Source organism: Podospora anserina, chromosome 1 (genome assembly GCF_000226545.1).
Source record: "Podospora anserina S mat+ genomic DNA chromosome 1, supercontig 1".
Classification (NCBI taxonomy): Eukaryota; Fungi; Ascomycota; class Sordariomycetes; order Sordariales; family Podosporaceae; genus Podospora; species Podospora anserina.
In genome coordinates this window covers 2,620,001-2,643,964 of record NW_001914859.1, presented here as the reverse complement: position 1 = coordinate 2,643,964, position 23,964 = coordinate 2,620,001, and the positions used below count along the sequence as shown (strand labels likewise).

The following is a 23,964-nucleotide window of genomic DNA, read 5'->3' as shown; positions in this document are numbered from 1 at the left end:
CCGGCAGCGGGGGTGAAGGAGCCTCGAAACTGTGCCCGGGCACTCATTCTAAGGAGTAGGACCGTCCGTCCCAGCCGCTCTGCGATCCCGGGAGACGTATGCAACGACATGGCGAGCCACGCGTCTCGGACCTCGTTCTCGGGGATGCCGTCCGCCGCCAGCCTTGTGGACGTGAGCCGCGTGAGGCGAGTTCTTCGTGGAGCTGCTCGTGGGCTGATTACCCAGAGACTGGTGGCTTCCCGAGTTTTGACGAGGTAAAGAGGGGGTTCCCCTTGCGTTGTTGCCGGTGCTGTTTCTTGATGGGGCAGCATCACTTTCCTCGCCGCTGACGGCCGATTCCGCGTCTGAGAGTTCACTTTCCGCTGTGGAGGAGGGAGAGTTCTTTGCTGCGCGCTTGACGCGGGAGAGGCCGGATTTGTTGGCTGTTCCGCTTCGGGGGTCGTTCCCACCGAGGGAGGAGCCTTTTTTGTGGGAGGCAGAGATGCGACCCGAGCTGCTGGAGGGGGTGCCGGCTTTGCGGTTGGCGACTCCAGAGCCTGATGCCTTAGATGAGGCTCTGGGGCCGGCGCTGCCGGCTCGTTGGTTTCCTGCTGCGGTTGTGTGGCCCTTTGGGGTGCCGGGGCCGAGGGAGGAATGGCGGGCCAGGCCGGAGGATGTGGTTGGGAGGTTGGAGAGGCTTGTGTTGAGACGGGGGCCACGTTTGGGAGGACCGGCGGACCCTTCGCGGGCTTGCCGATTCATGATCATGCTTGCTGCTGGGGTTGCGGGGGCCGAGGCCGAGCCATGATGTTGAGCCTGGGTATTTCGAACCTGAGAGTTGGAACCACGCATGGAAGATTGTGATACACTGTTTGCGAGGTGACTGAGAGAAGACCCGTTGGTGCCGCTTGGGGGGCGAACAATGGGACTGTTTGTGATATTGGCAGCGCTTGGGCGGATTAGAGACGGCAGCTCATCCGGGTCGGCAAATCCTGGCTCGTTCCGGTCATACAACATCTTGATTTGTATGTCGAGATGGCGGGTGTGTTTCTCTATAGCCTGTAGTACTTTGGCGCTGAGGGCAAGCTTTTCGTCGGATAGTTGTTGAAGCAAGTCATAGTTCTTTATTGCCTTTGCGCGGATTTCTGCCTCCTTCGGGTTGGGCTGGTGGCTGCCATGTGCCTTGATCCATTTCTGTAACCGTTCATCCAGCTCGTCCTTTTCCTTGTTGAGTGCCGTATACCGCAGTTCCTTATCTCGAAGCTCCTCCTGCATAAAGCGAACTTCCTCGGGAAGATTCTGAGCCCGGTTGATAAACTCATCCAGGACCAGTGCCGGGTCAAGCTGCTCGACTGGTGGCATTTTGCGCACGAAATCGATGGATAGATCGTCTCTAGGCATGATGAGTGTTAACTCACGCGAGTTCAGCGTGTGCTTATATGGCGGTATGAAAAGTAAGACTGATAAGTTGAAGGGTATAGCGCAGTCAAAATTTAGGGAAATCCTGACATCGACTCTTGGGCAGGTCTGGCTGTTGAAGGAGAGAACTCGAATGAAAAGACTGAGAGAGAGAAAAAAAAAAGCGGATGTATATCAACGCTTATAAACTCCGAATGCGCATTGAGTGAGATGAAATCGATATAGAGAGAGAGAGAGAGACTGGGGCAGGCAAGAGAGCAAAAGCGAGAGCAGGCGCGTGGAGTCGCGAGTGGGACGACTCCAAGCCGAGAATGACGCAGCGTGCCTCGGTGCTCTTGAGGCTTGTTTGGGGAGAGCTTGGGGTTTTGGGTCAAGAGCAAAGATTCCGCTTGCTCACCTCAGGAGCCAGACAACACGACTGTCTCTTTTTCCTGTTGTCGAAAAAGAAAAAAAGGACCTTTTCACGGTGGTGTTTGTCGCTACGTGTGGATGGAGGTTACTGTATGCAAGTTGATATGATCCCTGTCCACCAAAGGGAAAGGTTTCTGGTGTGGCGGCTGTGGAGTTAATCGTCAAAAATGGAGAAAGGCTGCCCCTGCCGGATTACGGCTGACTAGGCCCAAAGCGGTTAGCCTCTTTCACGGTTAGGGATCGCCACGCCAGACTGGTGCAACCACCATTTGCAGATGGGCAGCTTCCGGCGCCAGGGTCTTTTCAAGATCTCAACTCAGCACCGTCTTTCAAACACAATCAATTTGTTACACTACACAGTTCCTCACTTCACACAGGCAGTCTTTTACTGTCTATCACGGTTGTAGGATACCCAGGTGCAGAAATCACGATCATCATCATCATCATCACCATCATCACCGTCGTGAAGCGATAACCAGCTGGAATCATTTACGTGACTGCACTGGTGAATTTTACGCGACGGTTTTCATCTCAGCGAGCTATCATTCATCACAAGTCAGTATATTCGTCGAAATTTTTGTACATCGAGAGCTTGCTCAACTTCGAGCTCCAGCTTGTTCCGAGGCGAGGCCCGTATATTTTATGAAGCTCGGCGGCAGGGCCCGTATTTCTTTCGAAGAAAGCTCGTTCCCAAGCCCTTCACTCACCTGAGATTTTCATCCCATCTCACACAAACCCACCACCACTTCGAAATGATGGACGTCGATTCGTACCGCTGGCGTCCGCCAAAGACAAATTACCTCCCTCACAACATCGACATGGATCCAGTCGTGGAGGAATTCGAGATCCCACTCGGAAGGGCCAGCGACCACGAAAACGCCGCCTACTTTGAGAAAATGAAGCTCGCCGCCCAAGAGTTCAACATCGTCAGACCCAAAGGGTACACGGTCTCATACCACGCGACCTCCGAGATGGAAAAGCACCATTTTGGCCAAACCCACCCAATGAAGCCCTGGCGTTTAACTCTCACCAAAAGCTTGGTGACAGCCTATGGCATGCCCTTCGCCATGGACAACTACAACACCCGGCACGCCACCTACGAAGAGCTGAACTCTTTCCACTCGAGCGATTATCTGGACTACCTCGCGACGGCCGCCCCAGAGGACCAACCCCGAGACCTGGATAACCCCGACAAGGACGTCAAGTTCAACCTCGGCGGTTCCGACTGTCCCCTCTTCCACGGTCTCTACGACTACTGCTCCATGTCAGCCGGCACCTCCCTAGACGCCGCCCGCAAAATCTGCAACAAACAATCCGACATCGCCATCGCCTGGGGCGGTGGCCTTCACCACGCCAAAAAGTCCGAAGCCTCCGGGTTCTGCTACATCAACGACATCGTCCTCGCCATCCTCCAGCTCTTGCGGCTCTACCCCCGCGTGTTATACATCGACATTGACGTCCACCACGGCGACGGCGTAGAAGAGGCCTTCTTCAGCACCGACCGCGTCATGACCGTCTCGTTCCACAAGTACCAACCCGAAGTCTTTTTTCCCGGCACCGGCGGGCTGAACGACAACGGTCCGAAATCCGAGCACAACCCCGGAGCTCACCACGCCATCAACGTCCCCCTCAACGACGGCATCACAGACGAGCAGTACGAGCACCTGTTCAAGTCCATCATTGGGCAAGTCAACACCACGTTCCGCCCGAGTGCGATCGCCCTCCAGTGCGGCGCCGACTCTCTTGCGGGCGACCGACTTGGTAGGTTCAATCTGAAGGTAGAGGGTCACGCGGCCTGCGTGAGGTTTTGCAAAAGTCTAGGCATTCCCATGATTTTGTTTGGTGGGGGGGGGTACACGCCCCGAAACGTGGCCAGGGCGTGGGCGTACGAGACCTCCATCGCGATTGGCGCCGACCAGAACATTCCGGCGGAGATCCCGCAGCATGCGCCGTGGAGGCAGCACTTTGTGCACGAGACGCTTTTCCCGACGCTGGAGCAGAGTATGAGTGAGCCGAGGAATAACAAGAATACAGAGAAGAGGCTGAGGGACATTGTGGCGCATGTGCATGAGCAGTTGAGGTTTGTGCAGCACGCGCCGAGCGTGCAGAGCAGTATTATCCCGCCGGATTTGGGGCCGGTGAGGGATGAGGTGGAGGAGAGGTTTAAGGAGGAGAGGGGGGAGAGGGAGGGGGATGAGGTGGAGCGGAGGGTGAAGGAGCAGGGGTTGGGAGTGGAGGGGGAGATGGCTGTTTAGGAAGGGGTTTTTCTTCTTTGCCACCTAGGATTGGTCTGGTTGTAGTTTGGAGGGTGAGATTATGAGGAGAAGAATTCAGGGAGTTGGCAGGTCGAGAGTATAGGTTATTTTCAAGTGTACTCGGGTGGCCATGTGGTATTACTGGTGTGTCTTTCAACACCGTGCGAATGGTTTTTTGAGGCAGCGTGCCGTCTTTCTAGCTGATTTCAGAAGGCTTTTGAACAATGATAATCCAGTGGAACAGAAGACAGGTAGTCCATAAGAGGTATCTTGAAATATGGTTGATGGTTTTTGAAACAGGTTGGATAGATACTTGTACGAGAGTCTTCGATTGGTCTTGCGCAATATGTTGCCAGTCTTGTTCAAGAGCAGGTGTCGAAACGATAGTTTTCTAGGTTTATAGACATCGAAAAGATTAAAATGACGTCGTGCGCGCCAATTTGGTAGGTTAGGTGTCGCCCACTGGTAATAGTCTTGTCCAAGCAGCAACTGTGACCCGTACTCAAGGTATCACGAGAGAGAAAGCGGGCAAAGGTCCGATATGCAAATGTTAAATATTCGACTGCTTTGCTTACCACTCATGCTCAACATAAATGCCCCGTTAAACCAAAAATCCTTAGTGCGCCATCGCCATGTGCCCATGCGTTCCTCCTCCCACCATGCAGGTATCATCCAAACCGATTTGTCCATGTCACACAAAAACACCATTATGGTCCTCCAATCCCTTTTCCTTTTCCTTTCCAACATTCATCTTGCTTCTTTTTACAAATCACCCCCGCTATTCTGATAACTCCGCGACAATCTGTTTCTCCTGCTCTTCTTGCTGAAGCTGGACCTCCCCTAGTGATTCCACCTTGGGTCACTGAACGCACCGTATGCCTCCTCTGAAAGCATCTTCCTCTTGATCATCTTTGCCTTGATAGCCACGAAGCCTACCAGCCCGAGACCAACTGCCAACCCCAAACTCAACAACATCACATTCACCGGAAGAGGATTGCCCTTGAAGGTTTGGTGAAACAAGAAATCCAACCCAGACTGCGAGAAGTTGAAGACGCCAGACAGGCAGATAATCGTACCGTAAACCTTGCCAAACGTCCTGAATCCAAACACCTTGGCGCTGTAGTCCGACACCGCCGTGTAATAAAATGGACGGTAAAGAACAAACAGGCAAATATTTCCGTACGCAGCCCATGTCTGCGGGATGATACCCAGGACGCCGATCGTGGTGGCGCATGTGACGAGGCAGGCAAGCACGGTAACGGTGCTGGTGTGGTCGAGAATCATACCAATGAAGGGAATGCTGAGAATACCGCCGATGGGGAGAGCGAGGTCGAAGAATTCGTTGATTTCGGCCGCTTTTTCGATAGAGCCAAAGATGGCTTCGTACTGGGCGCGAATTGTGGCAACGAAGTAGTTGATGCGGGTCATTTGGATAACTGTGAACAACCAAACATTAGACGCACGTCGAGGATCAGATAAAGCAGCAGCATACCAGTAAAAGCGCAGATCAAAATAAACCAAGGGGACTTGATCTGCTCCCAAGACGTGTAGGGGTGCATGACACCCCAGACACCCGAGATCTCATTCTTGCGCTCCTCGCGTTTCGCTTGCTTGTCCGCCTTGGCCGAGCCGAGCACGTTCTGGAGACCCTCGATGACATCAGCGCGATGTTGCCTTTCCTCCTCCTGGAGCAGGGCGGTTTCTTCGTCAACCTGGTCATCCGGTTCCTCGGCGACTGGCTCCTCGATCTCCTCCACCAGCTCACCAACCGTCTTGTAAGACTGAGATGGCATCAGCGTAAACTGCAAGATGATGATCACCACAGGTACAATCAAGTACACCATGAAGAACCGCTGATGTCCAAAGGCGCCCTCTGACTTTTGAAAGATGATCCGGTACACCAAGAACAAGGCGCTGGAGGCGTCGAAAGCGCCCGTCAAGAGGGCCAAAATGAGACCCGAGTTTTTGGGGAAGGCATTGGACAGCTGGAACGACGAGATGTAGGTAAAGGGGCCTCCCAGAGCCAGGAAAAGATAACCAAGCAACAAGCCGTCAAAAGGCAAGCGGCTCTCGTTGGCCATCAGCGCCGCGCCAATGGCCAGGAAGAGACTGCCAAGTACACCACACACCCGAGGCCCATAGTGATCGAGGATAGCTCCAATAGGGAGAGCAGCAACATTCGTAGCCACAGCAGCCACCGTGAACATCAAGTTCAGATGTATCTCTATGCATGTGTCCTCACTGACTAGGCCGCCCGGGGCTGAGCAGATATCTTTGTAGGCACCCTCCGACTTGAGGACTGGCTTGATGGCGGCATATCCAAAGACAACACCGGACGCGAAGAGGCAGTAGAAGACGGCGGCGGCAACCTGGACTGTTCTCACACACTGCATGAGCACACTGGGGCAACGACACCAAAAGGCCACAGTGAGGAGATGCGAGACCTACGTAGACGCTTCCAGCGAGGCACCTCAAAGGCGCCAACGGCATGAAGTTGGTCCAGGCCAGCTGGAGGATCCCATTCTTGCGGGAGTGGGTTGAAGGTTAATTTGCGGGCGCGAGCCGAAGCATCGGAGCTCCTCCTTGACCTCTGGTCGGTTGGGAGGATGGCGAAAGTTTCGAGCGACGCAACACGATGCAGTGACATGGTGGGCTTGTGCTTGGGCTTTGCGGGCACGGGGAAGAACAGCAAGAAGGGGAAAAGTCTGTTTTCGCCGTCACGACCTTGGACGAGACTTATATCCGAGTCGGACCAAAGACTGGACGAACAACAGGATCTTTGGTTCGTCAATGGCTTGGACTTGGAGGGGGCCGGCCGATAACAAGCTCTGAGGGTGGGGATTCTGAATAGCTCCAAGCAGCCAAGAAACGCTTCTTGCAGCCCCGGTCCTTGCGGGGCTGCCAAGCGACTGTGGGGAAATGGCCGTCAGTGGAGGATGCGGGTGACAGGCTGGAATATGTCAAGAAAGACAGGGTCGGATGAATTTTCATAGGAAAACAAAGAGGAAAGAGGATGAAATAAAGAAAGAAGCTAAACAGCAAGGGGTGTCGTGGCTGTTGTAAACATCATCCCATCTCTTGTCACTTGACGAGATGCAGGTGCAACTGGTCCCCAGCCTCCCGTCCGACATCGTCTCAATATCCACTGGAGCGGGGGTGATGAGGAAGCTCCGAAGCCCAGGCCATCGGCCGGGAGCGGCATCCAGAGTTGATGATGCAATGCAGAGACAGTTGCAGATATTTTTGCAATTGCAGGTGACTGTGTTCAGAAGCTACCGCAGATGTCCATGATGCACATGCACGAAGCGGCTAACCCCGCATGCCCATCAGCAGCTCCGATTGGTCCCGAAGCCGTGTAAGACGGCCTGGCTGAGACGGCGTTGCAACGCGTTACCTTTTTCATTCTCATCATCGGCTTCCCCTTTTGATATCATGGTATAAGAGAGAGAGCGAGCTCTCATAACATTACCCTCTCGAACTATGTCGAGTTGACCCTGTGAAGGTACAGAACTAAGTTTACAAGCCTCATCGGCTCTCTCCACATGTGGCTACGAAAACTGGGCTGAGGGCTTGTCAAAATGGCAGTGGTCAAGACATCAATCAGGCTTGTGGCTTGTGTTGAGAGCTTAATTTTCTCGACACCGGTTGGTTTTTCGAAGAAGAAAAAAAGCCAACCTTCTTCTGTGTTTGACCTCAACCATTGACGCCTACCAGTATCAACTGCGACCGCACTCATGTGGAAATCGCGCTGCGCCCTCTGCGACTGTTGGTCGCCTGGCTATCTGGAAGATGGCCGGCACAGGAGCTTCAGGCCGACACGACTGACGAATCTGAAAGTTTTCGGCGCTGATCCGAGCCTTCGCTGCACAAGAACTCAAGAGTCAGGAACAGCGTTCGCGGGGTAATTGGTATCTTGTCATTCACCATGAAGCACAGTTTCTAACCGCCTCTCAGTACACGATGACTGCTTCCGTATCTTTGTGCGATACCGCCAAATATCAGAGCAGGAGGTACTGACAGCGCTGCGGGAGCTTTCCATATGGAGCCAACCATGGAATATTCGCCCCAAGCCACAACTAGAGAATAGCAACATCGAGATCCTCCCTGTACACCATTTTGCTGCAGCTCTCGGGCTTGCCCCAGCTTACCCGGCTGCCACCCGAGCTTACGAAGATGATCCAAAACTTTTCGGCCGACAACCTTGTTTGGAGGCTCACTCGAGTGATTGGGCTCACGGGAAATGGGCCCCCGCTGTCTGTCATGCCACAAGCTTTTCATCTATCCAAGATTTCCGCTTGGGAGCGCGGCGGAGAACCTGTCCTCGCAGCAAACGGTTGTGAGTCGGCCATGCCACAGATCATTCGTCTGACCGTCGACTCGCGCGGACTTCAGAGGGTTGAAAGGCTACAAGAAAAGCCCGCTCATCGCCCTGGGAGGTCCGAATCGAAGGCCTTTGCAGTGTTTGATGAAAGGGATGTGCGAGGGGCCGTTTTGTGGTTCAAGGTCTGTCCCTCTGGCTCCTCTATCAGCGCCCTCACCGATACTGACCTTGCCTTGGTAGTCTGGTCTCGGGCGCCTTACGTCTGGGGAGTGTAAATCCAGATTCGCAATCCCCATATGGGACACGCCCACACCCCCTACTAGGATAAACCTACCGCCTATGGTTGAGCGGTGTTGGACCGTGGAATTGGAACAGGGCGAGTTGTATCACTTTTATGGTCGGCGGGGATGGCATCAAGGGCGTTCACGCCCATACGGATGGATCATACCCCTGTGCCGCCACTGCGCCCAAGTCTTTGAATCATTGCCAATGGATATACGTTCCTACCCCACCCGGCGACAAAATCACGGCATGTCGTGAAGTTGTTCTGGGCTACCATACGGCATTACTGGTATGTTGTATCGCATGCTCATGACTACTCTGCTTGTTCTGTCCGCAGCATGCTTACATATCACATCATAGTTTCGCAGGGAGCTCTCTGGTATCGGTTGGGTTGGGGGTCTATTTTGTCTACGGTACAACAGCCATCAGACCTACATGGTAAATGAGCACAGCATCATGCCCACGGCACTGGTTCTCCATCTCAAAATGAACCGCGATGGTTCCTATCAGAAACCATCAGCACTTTCTGTTCAGGGTTATCGTGACCCTAGCATCGGTCAACCAAGCCCCGTACCACCGTTGCGCCCACGCGATGCTCACTTGAGCCGCGACAGTTTCGCTCGACTCGGTGATCTAGCCAGCATTCAATTGTTCTACTTTCCAGCAAACAACAAAGCAAAGACTCATAGCTGGACAAGTAACCAAGTCTACGGCATGGTGCTCAGCTACAACAACGGCGCCCAAATTGCCTGGGCAAGTGCCGTTTTGACTTGTGCAGGATTCGAGTTTTCCACAAGCCTTCCCAAATGATGGTTGTCAGAGGGCAGACATGCTGCTGTCAGATAAATCAACCCCTGGCAGGCACTTGGTCCGACTATGAAAAGCACGAATCGCGTTGCCTAGTGGAACAGACGTTTGTCTTGCCCTCCCCCAGGGAAGTGTATTTCAACAAGGCGGGTGAGAAGGGCAGTAGGTGGTTAGTTAGACCAAAAGCGGAAACATATCCTATGACTGACGAGTATGAAATTGTACGCTTGATGGACAGCCTTCGAGTTGGGGACTGGTGGAAAGTACAGCGTGCGAAGGCTTAATGAACCGAGCTTTGCTGGAAAGACTCTGAGAAGATAGGTAGGTAGCTACTCCGTACCACTCAATTTATGAATGGGCAGTTTCCGCCCCCAACCCGCATCTGCTGCTTCTTCTCTATCGTCTCGGCATGTTCAGATGGAGTCTAGGCGGGGTCGACTTCAATGCGATATGCCCAATTGTGAGGGTACGCAACCGCCATGCCACATGCCATGGCAGTGAAGGCGCTTTGCTTGGGCTGCTCACTGGCTGGAGACGGGCAGACCTCTAAGCGCCCACGGTGCAAGGCCAATCACGGTTGCGCTCGCCGACGGGTCCTTGAGCGTGAAGCTGTGCGCAAGTGCCGCCACCTCCCATGTCGGTGCCCCTCCCGCGGAACAATCCCCTGTCTCTCCTCGGTGCTCCCCTGTCAGGAGGGTCTGCGCATCTGGCCGCATATTGACCTCGTCCCCGGTCTCCCGTCGACGTCTTGATCTGTAACTTTTTTTTCTGGCATTCCTGTCTCAACTGCATGTGCTTCCGGACATCATCCTCTAACTCGTTGTCTTCTGGGTGCTTCGTTTCTGGTTCAAGGAGGGGTTCGTCTTGCAGCTGACGCCTTGGCGAGAGGACGTCGTCTCCCAACCCTGCACCACCCCGCCTTCCATCAGGCAGAATCACGACCCTTTGCTGGCACCACTTGCAGCTTTCTCGGTGAGAGATATACACGCACCTCAAGGATCTGGAGAGGGAAAGCAGTCCCTAGATCCCGTACCTAGTTTCAACTTCTGTGCCCGGCAGTGGCAGTTTCAGCGCAAGCCGGCGCATATCACCCCGCACACCATCCTGACAAGATGGCCAGCCGGTCGCGCGATGTCCCGGATGATGAGCTCTTTATGAGCCGCCCAGCGCCGTCTGGGGAAGATTGCGACAGTCCGACCGTTGAGCCGTTGAGAATATTCAAACCACTGAGCCCGGCCCCCGATAAGGCATCCAACCGGCCAAAGTATCCCGCCCCGCCTTCATCGTCGTCTTCCTACTCGTCCTCGACCGCGGCAGGCCCATCGTCATCGCCAGCACCCAAGCCAGCAATTGCGTCCCTGCCACCACTCCCCTCGTTTCCTTTCGGGGGCTCAAGCTCTGCGGCGCCGCTTCCGTATCCTGACGACGACTTCCACAAGACTACCCAGCCATCAAAGCCCAGTCGGCTACCCTATCCAGATGATGGCCGCAAGACCTCTTCACCCGCGCCTGTTGGTAGGCTCTACAGTCCTCCACCGGTATCGTCAAGTCCCAAGCCGTACGGAGACTCAGCTTCACGGCCGACCCTGAACACGGGAGACAAGAAGGCTGGTCTTGCTGAACGACGTGGAACAGCACCCAAACCGCTGCAGAGCCCTGACAGCCCAGGGGATGACAGGGATGAGTTGTTCGCAAAGCCTCTCAGGAACCCAGCCGTTTCCATCTCGACCTCGACTTCTTCTTCGACTAGCTCTGCCTCTCCAGCGCCCAAAATTTCGAATGCCTATCAGCAAAAGCCCTATTATCCTCCTCCCGGCGGCGCAAGCAATATCAACCGCTTTTCGTCGACGGCGTCAACCTCGACAACTCGCGCCAGTCGTGGATCACCCCCGCCCCCTGAGACTCCTATTGTGGAGCCAGGTGCGATTCCTGGGGGCGGCATCGAGGCACGATATGCTGCTGCAGGCATCTCCGGGACCGCGACTCTCAATGCTCTACAAGCGCAACAGGCTCAAAGCGCTGCTGCACAGTCGCGACTGGCGCAATACGCTGGCCAACGTCCCCCGGCGCAGCCACAGCCCACCCGGCCTTGGACGCCGACTGAAGCTCCGGACCAGCAGCCCTTCGGTCCGCCTACGGTGTACCAGGGGGCCGATGTAGTCCCAAAACCCACACCACCGCAACAAGGAGGCTACAATCTTCCCCAGAATCCCAACCCGGCTTCTCAGGCCCCAGCAAGCAGCAACCTACAGGTTTCGGTATTGGAGCAAGACTTCCAGCGCATGCAAGCCTCGACTCCTCCGCCTGCCTATACATCTGTCAATCCCAGCGCAAACAGCTCCCAGTACCCGAACGAGAAGCAACGCCCGGTACCGACCAGCTCGAACTCGGCCCCAGCTGTTCCCGGCGTTGCGCAACACCCTGCCCAAAACGCGGCTCCGAGCCCTGCCCCCAGTGCCGTATCCCAGCACGCTGTTGCCTCCAGCTCCCGACCCAACGCCAGTCCGGCCCCGGCTGCTTCATCATCGCCAGCGCCAGAGAAGCCAAAGCCTGTTGCGAATACAGCTGCCGCCGTACCAGCACACAACGCCGGTCATCCCGCGTTTGCGAACGATCACCCCGCTTTCGCCAACGAGGCAAAGCCCGCAGCGGTGCAAAATGGGCAACCAGCGCTGGCACATACACCATCTCTTCTCGCGGCAGCGTCTTCTCCACCCCCGCTGCCGGAGGGCTGGATTGCGCATCTTGACCAAAACTCGGGACAGTACTATTACATTCACCTGGCGACCCAGGCCACACAGTGGGAATTTCCCAAGGGACCAACTCCTCTAAACCACGACGCAGCTCCCCTCTCGCCCACCACATCCACTTATGGAAACCCGCTTGCCTCGCCATTGTTGGGCGGCGGCAAGTCCGCGTTGGCCTCGCCCATGTTCCACTCCCAAGGCCATCCAGGCTACGCCGAGAGCATCATGAGCGTCACAGCATCGGTAGCTCCTTCGACAGCAGGATTCACGGGGCCTCCTCCCAGTGCCGGGGTCGATGTGTACAAGGTGATGCCAACAAACGGCGTCTATTTTGGACCGTATCTGCGCTATGTAAACATGGACCTGGAAAAGGGGGTCTGGCTTGGCAGCATCATGATCGTGACCGATGCGCCACAGCCTCCCACCATTCACATTCATCTTAGCATGGATCTTTCCCCCAATCCTCGGCAGCTTGTGCCAAATAACATACATGCGCACCAGAGGTGGACTTTCTGGAAGTACGATGTGGCGCTCCAGATGTCGGACCATGGGACCGAGAGGTGGACGTACGCAGTGACTTCGCACTTGGGATGCACACGGTACGAATTTGTCGTTGCAGGTCGCTATGAGACAGGATGGCGCATGCTTGCCCACTCTGGCAATGACTTTGCGCCGAGTACCAACCAAAACGAAAGGGCGAGGCTTGGTGGCGTGGGCTTCATGTGGAAGGATATCCTTCAAAAGAACATCGACTGCGGCGGGTTCCATGTCCAGCTCGGCCTAGGAGCTCAAATCTACGGTGATCGTCTCTGGAAGGAGGTGCCTCTTTTGAGGCAGTGGTTGGCGATGCAGGGGAGAGAAAACAGAAAGAATGCGCCGTGGACAGCGCGGCATCAGGAGGATGTGTCGCACGCGTACTTTCACTACTACACCAGTCACTTTGACCAGCCGTTTATGCGCGAGGCGTTTGCGCAGATTCCGCACGTTTTGCAGATTGATGATCATGATATGTGAGTGGTCAACCCCATTTTGGTTGCTCTACTTTGATACTGATTATTTGCAGCTTTGATGGGTTTGGCTCCTATCCCGACTACATGCAGTCGTCTGCTGTCTTCAAGGGCATCGGCCGGATCGCTATTGAGATGTATCTTCTCTTCCAGCATCACACTACAGTTGAAATCCTACGCAACGTCAGCTCAGACATGGATCTGTTCACTGTCACCGGCTCAGGCTGGCACTTCCTCAAGTACCTCGGTCCCGCCATGGTAGTCATCGGCCCAGACTGCCGCTCCGAGCGTACTCAAACCCGAGTCATGGCCGGCCCGACATACCAAGGCATCTTCCCCAAGGTGGCCACCCTCCCGCCCAGCGTCCAGCACTGCATCTGGATGATTTCGGTACCGGTCATCTACCCCCGTCTCGAAACAGTCGAAACCCTCGCCAACACCTTTGCCACGGGCAAAAAAGCCGTCAATACCACCTACAACATCCTCGGCAAGGTCACGTCCTCCGTCGCCGGCGTGGTAGGCGGCAAGGAGATGGTCCAGCACGGCTTCAAGGAAGTGAAGAAGGCCGTTGGAAAGTCTGGGCTGATGGGCAACGTCCTCAACCAGTTTGGCGAGTTTGACATTGCCGAAGAGCTCAAAGACCTTTGGACTCACGAGTCGAAGGACCTCGAGCGTACTTACCTCATCCGCACACTCCAGGGGATCGCCCAGCAAAAGGGTATCCGTATGACGTTCCTGTCAGGAGGTTAGTTCCCCCCCCCCTTTTTCTCTTTTCCATCTCCCCCTCCTAACCGCCTTACTAATTCTTGTGTCTCGTAGACGTCAACTCCTGCGGCGCAGGCCTAGTCCACGACCCCTCCCACCCCCAAGACCACAAAACAATGTACCAACTCATCGCCTCCCCCGTCGTCGCCGCGCCCTCGAGCAATTACCTCATGAAGATGCTCCACAACAACAAGCTTCTTTACGTTCCCCAGAACGGCCACAAGTCTACTCATGAAGTGTCGGACACAAAGGAGGACATGATGGAGATCTTCCATACTGATGCGTCGGGCGCGGCGAGGGAGCACAAGAAGCTGATGGCGAGGAGGAACTATGTCGCCATTGTGGCGTATGACCCGGAGGTGATTGCCAATGGGGGGCAGCAGGGGCAGGGGCAGCCGGGTTATGCGGGGAGTGTGCACAGTGGAAATTCGGGAGGGTTGAGCAAGTTGAGTTTGGCGGTTGATTTTGTGGTGCAGGGGGATGGAGCTTACACGGCGACGACCAAGTATGGGCCGGTGATTGTGCCGCATTTGGAGTTTGGGCACTGATTTGTAGGGGATGATTTTTTTTGGGATTATTTATTCCATTCTTTTTATTGTCGTGATGCTATCTATTCTACAGTTGGTGTGCTTGGATAGTTGAAATTTACATACACTTTTTGAGCATAATCCTGTACTGGGACGTTGTGAAATATAGTGATGGAAATTTGAAAGACAGATCTTATTGTTTTATTTTGCATCAAAAAGCAAGCAAGCCAGGCTACGCAACCCCCCCCATTAAGCGCCTTGCCTGCTAAAACACCTTGTTTTTGACATCAAAGCGACCCCCTCCCCCCCAAACCTTCAAAGGTCGAACATCTCCTTCAACTCCCTAATCGTATCCTCGGGCCCCTTGACCGAGTGCCCAGTCGTCCTGGGATCCTCATAAATCTCGTAATCGTTCCCGCCAACCATGGTCTTGTCGCCAAAGAAGTGAATGGTGGTATACTCGATCCCGCCCTCCTTCTTGGCGTCCTCCTCGAGGTGCTTGAGGCAGTAGGTCTTGTCCCAACCGGTGGGGAAGACGTCAAAGGAGATTTGACCGCCGATGGAGAACCTGTTTTTTTTTTGTCATAAATCAGCAAACCCATTTCCCAATCATGTCAGGCAATGATACGTACGTCAACCCCAAATGCCCAAACCTCTCCCTCAACCTCTCCACCATCTCCCTCCTCACACCCCTCTCCTTGTCGAACCTCTCAAACTCCTGCCTCTCCTCATTGCTCGCGTTGCGCCCGATGGGGGAGATGTTGACCATCCCGTTCCTGAACTCGACGAACGTCCCCCTCTTGATGGGGATGTCGAGGTCGGCGATGTAGTGCAGGACAAACTTGACGAGGTCTTTGTAGTTGTCTTCGCCGATGTACTTGATGAAGGAGTTGGAGGGGAGGGGCTGGCCGAGCTTGAAGGCGGTGAGGCCGTTTTCGGAGAAGCAAAAGTCGAAGAGGGAGGTTACGGGCACGCGGAGGGGGTCGCCGAGCTGTTCTTGCTGCTTGGGGAGGTCGGAGCCGCCGACGAAGCCGATGGCGACTTTTTGGCGGAGTTGGGAGAGGAGGAGGAGGATTTCGGGGGAGGCGTCCTTTTAAGATTTTGACTGTTAGTTTTGACCTTGCTTCAGAGACTCAAGGGGGTTTGTGCGAATGGGGACTTACAAGACGGGCGGGCGTCAAGGTCCCGTCGACGTCAAAGAGGACGATGGTGTTCTTGATTGGGCGCTCGGCCAGGGGGGGGTAGGTTTGGATCTCGGATCTGGTGGCCATGGTTGCGGTTGTATTTGTTTGTTGTCAAAGATTGTAGTTGAGAGAGCTCGAGAAAAGGGGAGTCGGGTTGTATAGATATTTGGCAAAGAGGCTCAGCGGTTGGAAAGAGAGCTCTCTCTCTCTTTTTAAACTTCAAAATCGCGGTGAGCAAGCAAGCAAGCAAGCAAGCAACACAACGCGGCAGCAGCAGCAGCAACAGTCTAGCCCAAAACAAAAAGTCCCACGTTGCCAGACAGGGAAGCTCTGAGAGGTCCGATTGCCCCTCATCTCATTCTCTCCTGGCTCTGGCTCTCACCAAAACCCCACAGTTGGACCAATTGCGGGGAAGTTCCCGGGAGCGAAGGGAGCTTGAGACTTTCAGGGGTCAAACACCACACCACACCTTGCACACACCTTGATGGACACACCCCACCATGTAAGTCTCACCTGAGCAACCTTGTCGTCGACACATCATATTGCAGTGTACAGAACCCAGAAAGATACAAAGTACACTCCATATACATTTCCTGTACACACCTATCAGCAAAACCCATATATCTGTCCTGTTCCAAAACACACCCAGCCTCATCCATCCCATCCCGTCTTTGTGATTCTCATATAGACATACGTAACGTACGTACACCACCTGTTGGTTGTTCCGTCTCGAACATCAAAATTAGACTTTCCTGAAGCCAGATATATTCTCTTTCCCCTTCCCATCTTGACACCTTTCCAAAACAACCAACCGAAAAACATTCCTCGCGCTCCATGGCTTTCACAAGCCCCAAAAAAACCACCACATCATACAAAAGGTAATATAAAAAAGGTAAAATTACCATCTGTGGCTGTTTGAACCTCTCTCTCCTGCCACGTAACCTGTCTCTATCCCTTCCCGCCACCACCACCACCACAATCTCAAACCAGTTGAACTCATTCCATCGTAATCATAGCTCATCACACCCAAAGTAATTTTTCACGACACATCCGCCCACACTCCCGTAAGCTCAACCACCAAATTGACCAGCGTGCTAACCGACCAAATGGCAATCAACACCCACCCAATCCTCCTCGTCATCATCCAGTTGTTCCCCGGCACCAAAATCAGCAGCACAATCAACGTCATCAGCACCGTCGCCGCCGAGATCATCAACGTGCCCCCAACCTGGATGTGATACGGCTTGTACTCAATCGGTCTGTCCGGGTGTTTCCTATGGCGCTTGTTCGCCTTCGTGATCCCCATCCACGCGCCCCCGATCCCTATCCCAAGCAGAATATTCAACATTGGACCTCCAAAGCATGCCGCCCTGTTTGTTTGTGCGAATTGTTAGCTTTTTTTGACTTGTGGTGATAATAACAATGACGGCAAACTTACAACGCCATAACCGGATACCCCAACCGAGCAACCGTCACATCAGCCACCAAATCCCCCAGCGAGTTCCCCACCGCAAACACGGTCAACCCCAAGATCGCCTCCGAAATGTCCAGAATAACCCCAAACGCCTTCATCGCCCCCACCACCTCCCCTGCTATCGTCGAGATCCACGCTACACTAATCACGAACCCGAGAAAGCAGAGCAGAAAGTGGTATTTGGGTTTCGAATCCGGTGATGTCGTCAAAAGGAGTGCCGCCAGCAGACACAGCGAGACCACCAGCGAGTACAACACAAGCATCAAAAGCGTCTTCGTCGGGTTCGCATAGTCCTCCATCGTGTTGGCCCACCCGATGAGGACAACAAACATTGGCCCTGTAAAAAGCTGGAGGGCGACAAGCCAGCGGTTCCATCCTGCTGGATGCTCCGATGCCGTGGTCACTCGGTCGGGTTCGAGGCTGACGGGTTTATTGACCTGTGGCGTGACCGGTGTAGAGTTGGGAAATTGCGGTTGTTGTTGGCGGTCAGAGCCAGAAACAAGCGTCGAGCTCGAGTCTGGTGGCTGCTGTAGTGACAACTGAGATGCCGATGGGCTTATCATCGACCGTGACGACACGGACTTGGTCCTTCGTCGGTATTCCTCCCATTCTGTCTCGGGTTCCGCGAGGTTGGCTTCCATTACCGAGACGGGCACCGCAGTGTTCCCCGGCTGGCCGAACGGGGGAGAGTCCAAGAAATCCACTTCCGAGCTCTCGCCGTCGCCGGCATCCGTTTCGACGACCGGCAGTGTTGTGACGAGCAGAAAGATACTCGGTACCGATATCACACTGAGTATCTTGTCCCACCACGTCTTTTCCCTCCACCCCTGAAGTGTGGGAAACAAGGTTGCGAGAAGCACATGAGGAGGTGGTAGCACCGAGTAAGGCCACCATCTGACCGGTTTGGGCTCCTCTACTTGGTCAGAAAACCCAGAAATGGACTGACGGCGCATATCCAAAGAGTCTGAAAAGGGGAAAGCGGGTGGGTGTTCTGGTGAGGCTGGTGTGAGAAGGGCTGGAGACTCCATGAATCCGGGAAAAGGTGAGAGCGATGGTGACGAGTGACCGCTGGAAGTTCTGCTGTGTGATGGCGGTATTTGCAACTGCAAGCGTGGAGAAGGCATGGGAGACTGCCCAGGCGATTGCTCTTCCCGCATCGCATGGTCGATGGCTGCTGTCAAAGAGCCTAATGGTGGTGCAAGCATGCCGTCAACGGTGCGGCTTGCTGAACTCATCCGGGTGCTCGGTCTGCCATGGGCAAACTCGGGCTGTGGAAGAGCATCGTTTGGTAGATTCAGGGGGTTGTTGCCGTGTGACAGCGCTCTTTCTCTCGAGTTTGTCGGTAGATGAGCCGGCAGGGTACTATTCCTGGGACGGCCACGAGGAAGTTCGGCAGTAGAGCTGGCCCGTTGGTGACCAGAGTTTGCTCGAGTAGGAAGGGGCCCCATATGCATATTCCTCGCTTTCTGTAGCGAGGACAATACAGATCGGAACTCCAACACACCGACGAGGCTAGGTCGAATAGGAGCAATAGTGGTGGTGTTGCTCCGAGTCCATCGAGGGCGATTTGCACGCATGCTGTTGGCCATCTCCGTCGCAACGTGCAATTCTCGATCTTCTTGATCTTCCGGTGACGGCGCGGCCGGGACCTCAACACCATCAACCTCGATTCGTGGAGCCCGCTCCAAGACACTGATATCGGCAACCTCCGGAGCACTGCTCGACCGGCCACCCACCGGTGCCGAATCATCTTCCGGCTCATCACGATACGGCTCGAACTCTTCCGTTCCCCTACCCGAAGGCCCGAAATAGTGCGTACGGGACGCAACATCTCGTAATCTTTGACGTCTCCTCCTAGCCGTAAACCAATGCCACCCAACAACAACCGCCACATAAAATAGGTAAAACCCAATCATGCACAAACACTCCCACAAGTGCAGCTCGCCATCCGCCAGACAAACCATCGTAAAGCTAATAGCCACGATGAAGAAGGCGATGTCTCGCACAAAGGTGCGCTTGCTGACCTTAAATTCCCGCACCAACGCCATGGAACCCGCCACAACGGCAGTAATGAAGCCAGCCGCTCCTATCAGCTCGCCAACGGCCATACTCCCGCTATTAGACCCCATGGCGGCAAAGGTGCTAAACACATCCGGAGAGCCATTTCCAAACGCGAGAAACGTAACCCCTGCCAAGCTCTCACTCAGACCCAGGACACTGGCGATGGTGCTGAGATTCACGCTGAAGAAGTCACTGGCGGCAATCCCGATAGTCGTGAATAGCAAACCAAGCCAGCTGGCAAGAATCGCAAAGGCGACGGGTTTCGCGCCGCCGAGGGTGCAGTAGTAAAACGACAAGTAATGGACGAGCCCGGCTTCGTCGTCTTCGCAGTTGGCGAGGATGAAGGCGCACTGGTCCTCGGCGGTGTGCACCATGCGACAGTCGACGTCCTCCACTCTCGCCACATTGTCGTTGACATGTCGCGCGACAAGTTTCGAACTGCGCCGGTGTAGTTGTTGGCGACTGGCGATATCTGATGCTGGCGAGAAGAGCGCATAATACGTCGTTATTATCATGATAAGCAAGAGGGCCGTCACAACAGGGCGGGAGCTGTATCTGCTCCGCGTGCGGAGAGGAGGTGGCATTCTGTTCGTGGTATCATGGCATTGCGCGGCAGCGGACTGAAAGAAATCGATGCGCCGGTAATGGCGAAGCCGGCGTGCGGGCCGTGGAGCTATATAAGTCTCACCGGGCGTACCGAATTGTTATTGTTTTGTCCTTTTTCCAAGAGCAGGTCGTAGCCGACGGTTGGGTAGCTGCTTGTTTCGTTAAGTATGAGATCATCCCTCTAGCGGTGCTCTCAGGTAGGAGCTGGCTTGGCACCGGGACGAGTTAGCGAACAAAACGGTCTGGGCCGCGTGGGCTTCAGCTCTCTTTGGTGGCACCTACAACAGCGGCGGTGGCGAGGACGCTGATTGGGTCCCAACAATCAGCGGGTGTCGAGACCTTGGCAGTTTGAAACGGCATGCGTCGACGTGTGATATGGGTGCATCGTGAGGAGACTGAAGATGGGCAACATCATGCGGAAAAGAGTCCTGATGATAGGCCAACTGGGATAAACACTACCTAGAGGCGCAACTAACTCGGTTGTTGACAGAAAAGATGAGTGCACTGACAGAAGGATTGAGTTCAGGTCAAAGGTCGTGGACCAAAAGGCGCAAGAGCTTTGTCTCTTCGAAGTACGATGGAAGCATCATGATGAATATCAAGCGGGGGGACGTTGGCATAAAATCAACAGAGCACAGACAGTCACAACCGTCATTCCTTCAAAACAAATCCAACAGCCCTAATGCAACATGTCGTTACCTTTCAGTTGCAGCCATCCGCCCGCCCATCAAGGAGCCGTCTGACCGCTTTGCTTTTGCACGTTGAAATCTTCCCTCTCAAAACCCAAACCCCCGGATTCCGCCCAGCGATATACCCCACACTCCCATTCCTTATCAGCACGTGTTCCTCAATACGCACGAGCCACATCAGACCCGTTGCCAGCCAATCGCGCCGTCGCAATCGGTTTTGCAGTTCGAGGCCCAAAGTAAACAAACAGCACCGAGAAGGGAGGGGGGTTTGTCGCCGCCAACAAATCAATCAATCGCCAAATTTGAAGACGCCGAAACCATCAACGACAACCACCACCACCACCACCACGAACCGACGCCAGGAGCGCGACAACCTGTTTTTCTGATCGCCTTTTTGGAACAGATGATTCGACGACAATAACAGCGCACTCAGAGTTCAAAAATCAGTCCAAGATGCCTCGTGTATCAGCGGCGCACCGCAGAAGCGTGAGCCGGGTCCCCTCGGGGAACATGGCCGCCTCACCCTTCAAGTCGCCAGTAAAGTGCGTTTCACCTCCTTCATGCCCACCTCTCAACAGTCCCCTAACAATGCCACACCAGAATGCCCCTCAACGACGACGCCCAAGAAAAAGCCCAGCGCTCCCACGGCCGCAAAGCCCTCCACGAAGCCCACGTCAACCAGCTCCGTCAAGCCGCCACCGAAGGCGCCGCCCGCGCAACCACCCCCCGCCGCCAGTCCCTCGCCCTCGTCGACCTCGACGGCGTAGACTCGCCCGACAACTCCCAATCCAACCCCCGCACTCCCAACAACAACCGCCGCCGCCGGCACAGCGGCAGGGAAAACTTCCTCGACGACGAAAACGACGTCGTGATCGGCGGCAAGGCCGTCACGCCCATGAAGCGGGTGCCCATCCTGGCCAACTTTGAGGAGTGGATGAAGATGGCGACCGACAACAAGATCAACGCGGCCAACTCGTGGAACTTTGCTTTGATCGACTACTTTCACGACCTGAGCTTGCTGAAGGAGGGGGATGGGGTCAATTTCCCAAAAGGCGAGCTGCACGCTGGACGGGTGTGTCAAGATTTACACCAGCAGGGTGGACAGTGTGGCGACCGAGACGGGCAAGTTGCTGAGCGGGTTGGCGGATAGTAGGGATAGCAAGAGGAAGAAGGGGGAGGAGGAGGTGGATGAGGAGGAGGATGAGGTGGATGAGGATGGGAATGTGAGGAAGAAGGCCAAGAAGAAGACGCAGCGGTCGTCTGAGGCGACGCTGGCGCCGTCGTTTGCTTCGTTGCAGTTGAAGAAGTTTGAGCTGGAGTTTGCGGTGGATCCGCTTTTCAAGAAGGCGTCGGCGGATTTTGATGAGGGGGGTGCGAAGGGGTTGTTGTTGAATCATTTGATGATTGATTCGCAGGGGAGGATTGTGTTTGATAGTAGTGACGATGCGAATGATGCGTCGACTTCGAGGACGAGGAAGAAGAAGGCGGAGGAGGGAGGGGTGGAAGGGGAAGATGACGAGGGTATGGATGGGTCGATGCAGGATCAGGAAGACACGGAAATGCCCGAGGAGGAGGAGGACGAGGGGGATATTGAGATTGATGTTGTCGGGCTTGGGCAGAGGTTCTTCCCGGACCTGAGCCGGTTGGATGAGATGGATGTGTGTCCTTCGCTCAAGGAGTTTGATCTTGGCGATCCTTCTGGTTCGCTTGACATTCCCTTCCTTAGAGCGCCGGAGGATTGGCGAGACCAGGAGAAGGAGAAGACCCCCGGGGCTGGCAACAAGTCTGAGATGTACATCGACGACGAGAACCCCCTCGGCTTTGACGACTTTGACGGCCTCGGCACCTTCGATCTCGGCGGCGATGTAGCCTTCGGCGAGGGCGGTGAAGCCTGGGCTCGTGAAGCTGCTCTCGAACCCCAAATGATGCGTGTCTTTGACGCCGGCCTCGGTTTGGGCAACGACGGCGGGGAAGCAGAAGGTGAAGGCGACGCGGTCGACCTCATGGACACGGCCAACCCAGACTACGTCATCTCCATGACCCACGCCCAAAAAGCCGACAAGGTCCACGAGGACATCCTCAGCTACTTTGACCAAGCCCTCCAAAAGAACTGGTCCAACGCCGAGCACTGGCGCATCCGCAAGATCAAGGACAACAACAAGACCACCGAACCTGCCAAGCAGCGCAAGGAGAAGCAGCCTTTTGAAATCGACTTTGCCTCGCCCTTGGACCCCGCCATCGCAGACGCGATTTACACCTCTGCGACGTCAAACACAACCATTTCCATGGCGAAGAAGGACTGGAAGTCAAAGACGCGGAACCTGCTGCCGGACGACAAGCACTTCAACAGCAAGCAGCTCCTGTCCTTGTTCCTCAAGCCCAAGGCCCGCCTCCACAGCAGGAAGAAGCTCACCTCGGGCCATCACGACGCCGTGTCCGCCCGCCGAGCGGAAGCCTTGGACAGCAACGGGCCGGTGGAGCTTAACGAGGCGTTTTGGGCTTCGCAAAAGGCGCCGGAGAGCAACCCGCTCTCGGATGATTTACCGCAGGGAGACTACGATGCGAACTTCTTCCAGGATGACGGGCTGCCTTTTGCGGGTGGGGATGCGGATGATGACGACATGGATGATGAGTTTGCGGATGCGAGGGAGCACTTCTCTCCGGACTTGCCGTTGGGGAATCAGGGGGGCATGACGGAGGTGGGCATGACGGGGGCGTTTGGGGGGATGACGGTGACGAACCCGGCGGATCTGGCGTTTGGGACGATGCTGGTCACGCAGTCGAGGAGGGTGAGGCCCGAGTATGTCCAGTATGCGAGGGTGGCGAAGAAGGTGGATGTGAGGAGGTTGAAGGAGGAGATTTGGAAGGGGATGGGGTTGGAGAAGTTGGAGGTATGTACCGGTCGCCCACATACTGTTTGGGGTTGTATGATGATAATGATGCTAATGATACGTGACAGGAGGCACCACCCCCTGCCCCTACACCTGAGAGCCCCACGCCGGAGGATCCAGAGTTGAAGTTCACCGATGTGATGAACGGGCTGCAGAGGGTGTACCCCAAGCCGGTGATGGATGACATCTCGACGAGTTACTGCTTTATCTGTCTGTTGCATTTGGCGAACGAGAAGGGGTTGGTGATTAGCAAGACGGAGGGGCTGGAGGAGTTGACGATTAGGAAGGACTGGGGGGCGGAGATTTCGATTGGCGGGGAGTAGAGAGTGTGTTGTGTATTATGTGGGAGAGGGAGCGTATGTTTTGTCATGTTGACCTGGTTGTGGGAAAGCAATCGGTGAACTGGTAGAGTGAGAAACAAAAGAAGGTGGTGGGGGGATAAAGCATGGGAGTAAATGTTGGGTACCTAGCTTGATGGATGGTTTGCTGGGGGTTTGGTGTGTTTGGAGTTTGTTACGATAATGACTATTTTCCATTGT

At 54.9% G+C, this 23,964-nt stretch overlaps 7 protein-coding genes across 7 annotated transcripts; 3 read left to right on the top strand and 4 right to left on the bottom strand.

The window, feature by feature from the left end:
- Positions 1-48: 48 nt before the first annotated feature.
- Positions 49-1,380, bottom strand: PODANS_1_7470 (uncharacterized protein; the record flags this gene model as incomplete). Its single annotated transcript, XM_001912935.1, has 1 exon — positions 49-1,380. The coding sequence occupies one exon, from the start codon at positions 1,378-1,380 to the stop codon at positions 49-51; it is 1,332 nt and encodes a 443-aa protein (XP_001912970.1).
- Positions 1,381-2,561: 1,181 nt separating this feature from the next.
- On the top strand, positions 2,562-4,064 carry PODANS_1_7460 (uncharacterized protein; the record flags this gene model as incomplete). Its single annotated transcript, XM_001912934.1, has 1 exon — positions 2,562-4,064. One exon carries the CDS (start codon positions 2,562-2,564, stop codon positions 4,062-4,064), a length of 1,503 nt encoding a protein of 500 aa, XP_001912969.1.
- An 840-nt stretch (positions 4,065-4,904) lies between these two features.
- PODANS_1_7450 (uncharacterized protein) lies at positions 4,905-6,711 on the bottom strand (the record flags this gene model as incomplete). Its single annotated transcript, XM_001912933.1, has 3 exons — positions 4,905-5,500; positions 5,557-6,438; positions 6,513-6,711. The coding sequence occupies 3 exons, from the start codon at positions 6,709-6,711 to the stop codon at positions 4,905-4,907; spliced, it is 1,677 nt and encodes a 558-aa protein (XP_001912968.1).
- A 3,875-nt stretch (positions 6,712-10,586) lies between these two features.
- PODANS_1_7440 (uncharacterized protein) lies at positions 10,587-14,541 on the top strand (the record flags this gene model as incomplete). The annotated part of the gene is made up of 3 exons (XM_001912932.1): positions 10,587-13,231; positions 13,285-13,973; positions 14,048-14,541. The coding sequence occupies 3 exons, from the start codon at positions 10,587-10,589 to the stop codon at positions 14,539-14,541; spliced, it is 3,828 nt and encodes a 1,275-aa protein (XP_001912967.1).
- A 294-nt stretch (positions 14,542-14,835) lies between these two features.
- PODANS_1_7430 (uncharacterized protein) lies at positions 14,836-15,791 on the bottom strand (the record flags this gene model as incomplete). The annotated part of the gene is made up of 3 exons (XM_001912931.1): positions 14,836-15,088; positions 15,153-15,610; positions 15,684-15,791. The coding sequence occupies 3 exons, from the start codon at positions 15,789-15,791 to the stop codon at positions 14,836-14,838; spliced, it is 819 nt and encodes a 272-aa protein (XP_001912966.1).
- Positions 15,792-16,743: 952 nt separating this feature from the next.
- On the bottom strand, positions 16,744-19,823 carry PODANS_1_7420 (uncharacterized protein; the record flags this gene model as incomplete). Its single annotated transcript, XM_001912930.1, has 2 exons — positions 16,744-17,074; positions 17,143-19,823. 2 exons carry the CDS (start codon positions 19,821-19,823, stop codon positions 16,744-16,746), a joined length of 3,012 nt encoding a protein of 1,003 aa, XP_001912965.1.
- A 1,312-nt stretch (positions 19,824-21,135) lies between these two features.
- PODANS_1_7410 (uncharacterized protein) lies at positions 21,136-23,748 on the top strand (the record flags this gene model as incomplete). The annotated part of the gene is made up of 3 exons (XM_001912929.1): positions 21,136-21,606; positions 21,698-23,425; positions 23,494-23,748. The coding sequence occupies 3 exons, from the start codon at positions 21,136-21,138 to the stop codon at positions 23,746-23,748; spliced, it is 2,454 nt and encodes an 817-aa protein (XP_001912964.1).
- Between the last annotated feature and the right edge of the window lie 216 nt (positions 23,749-23,964).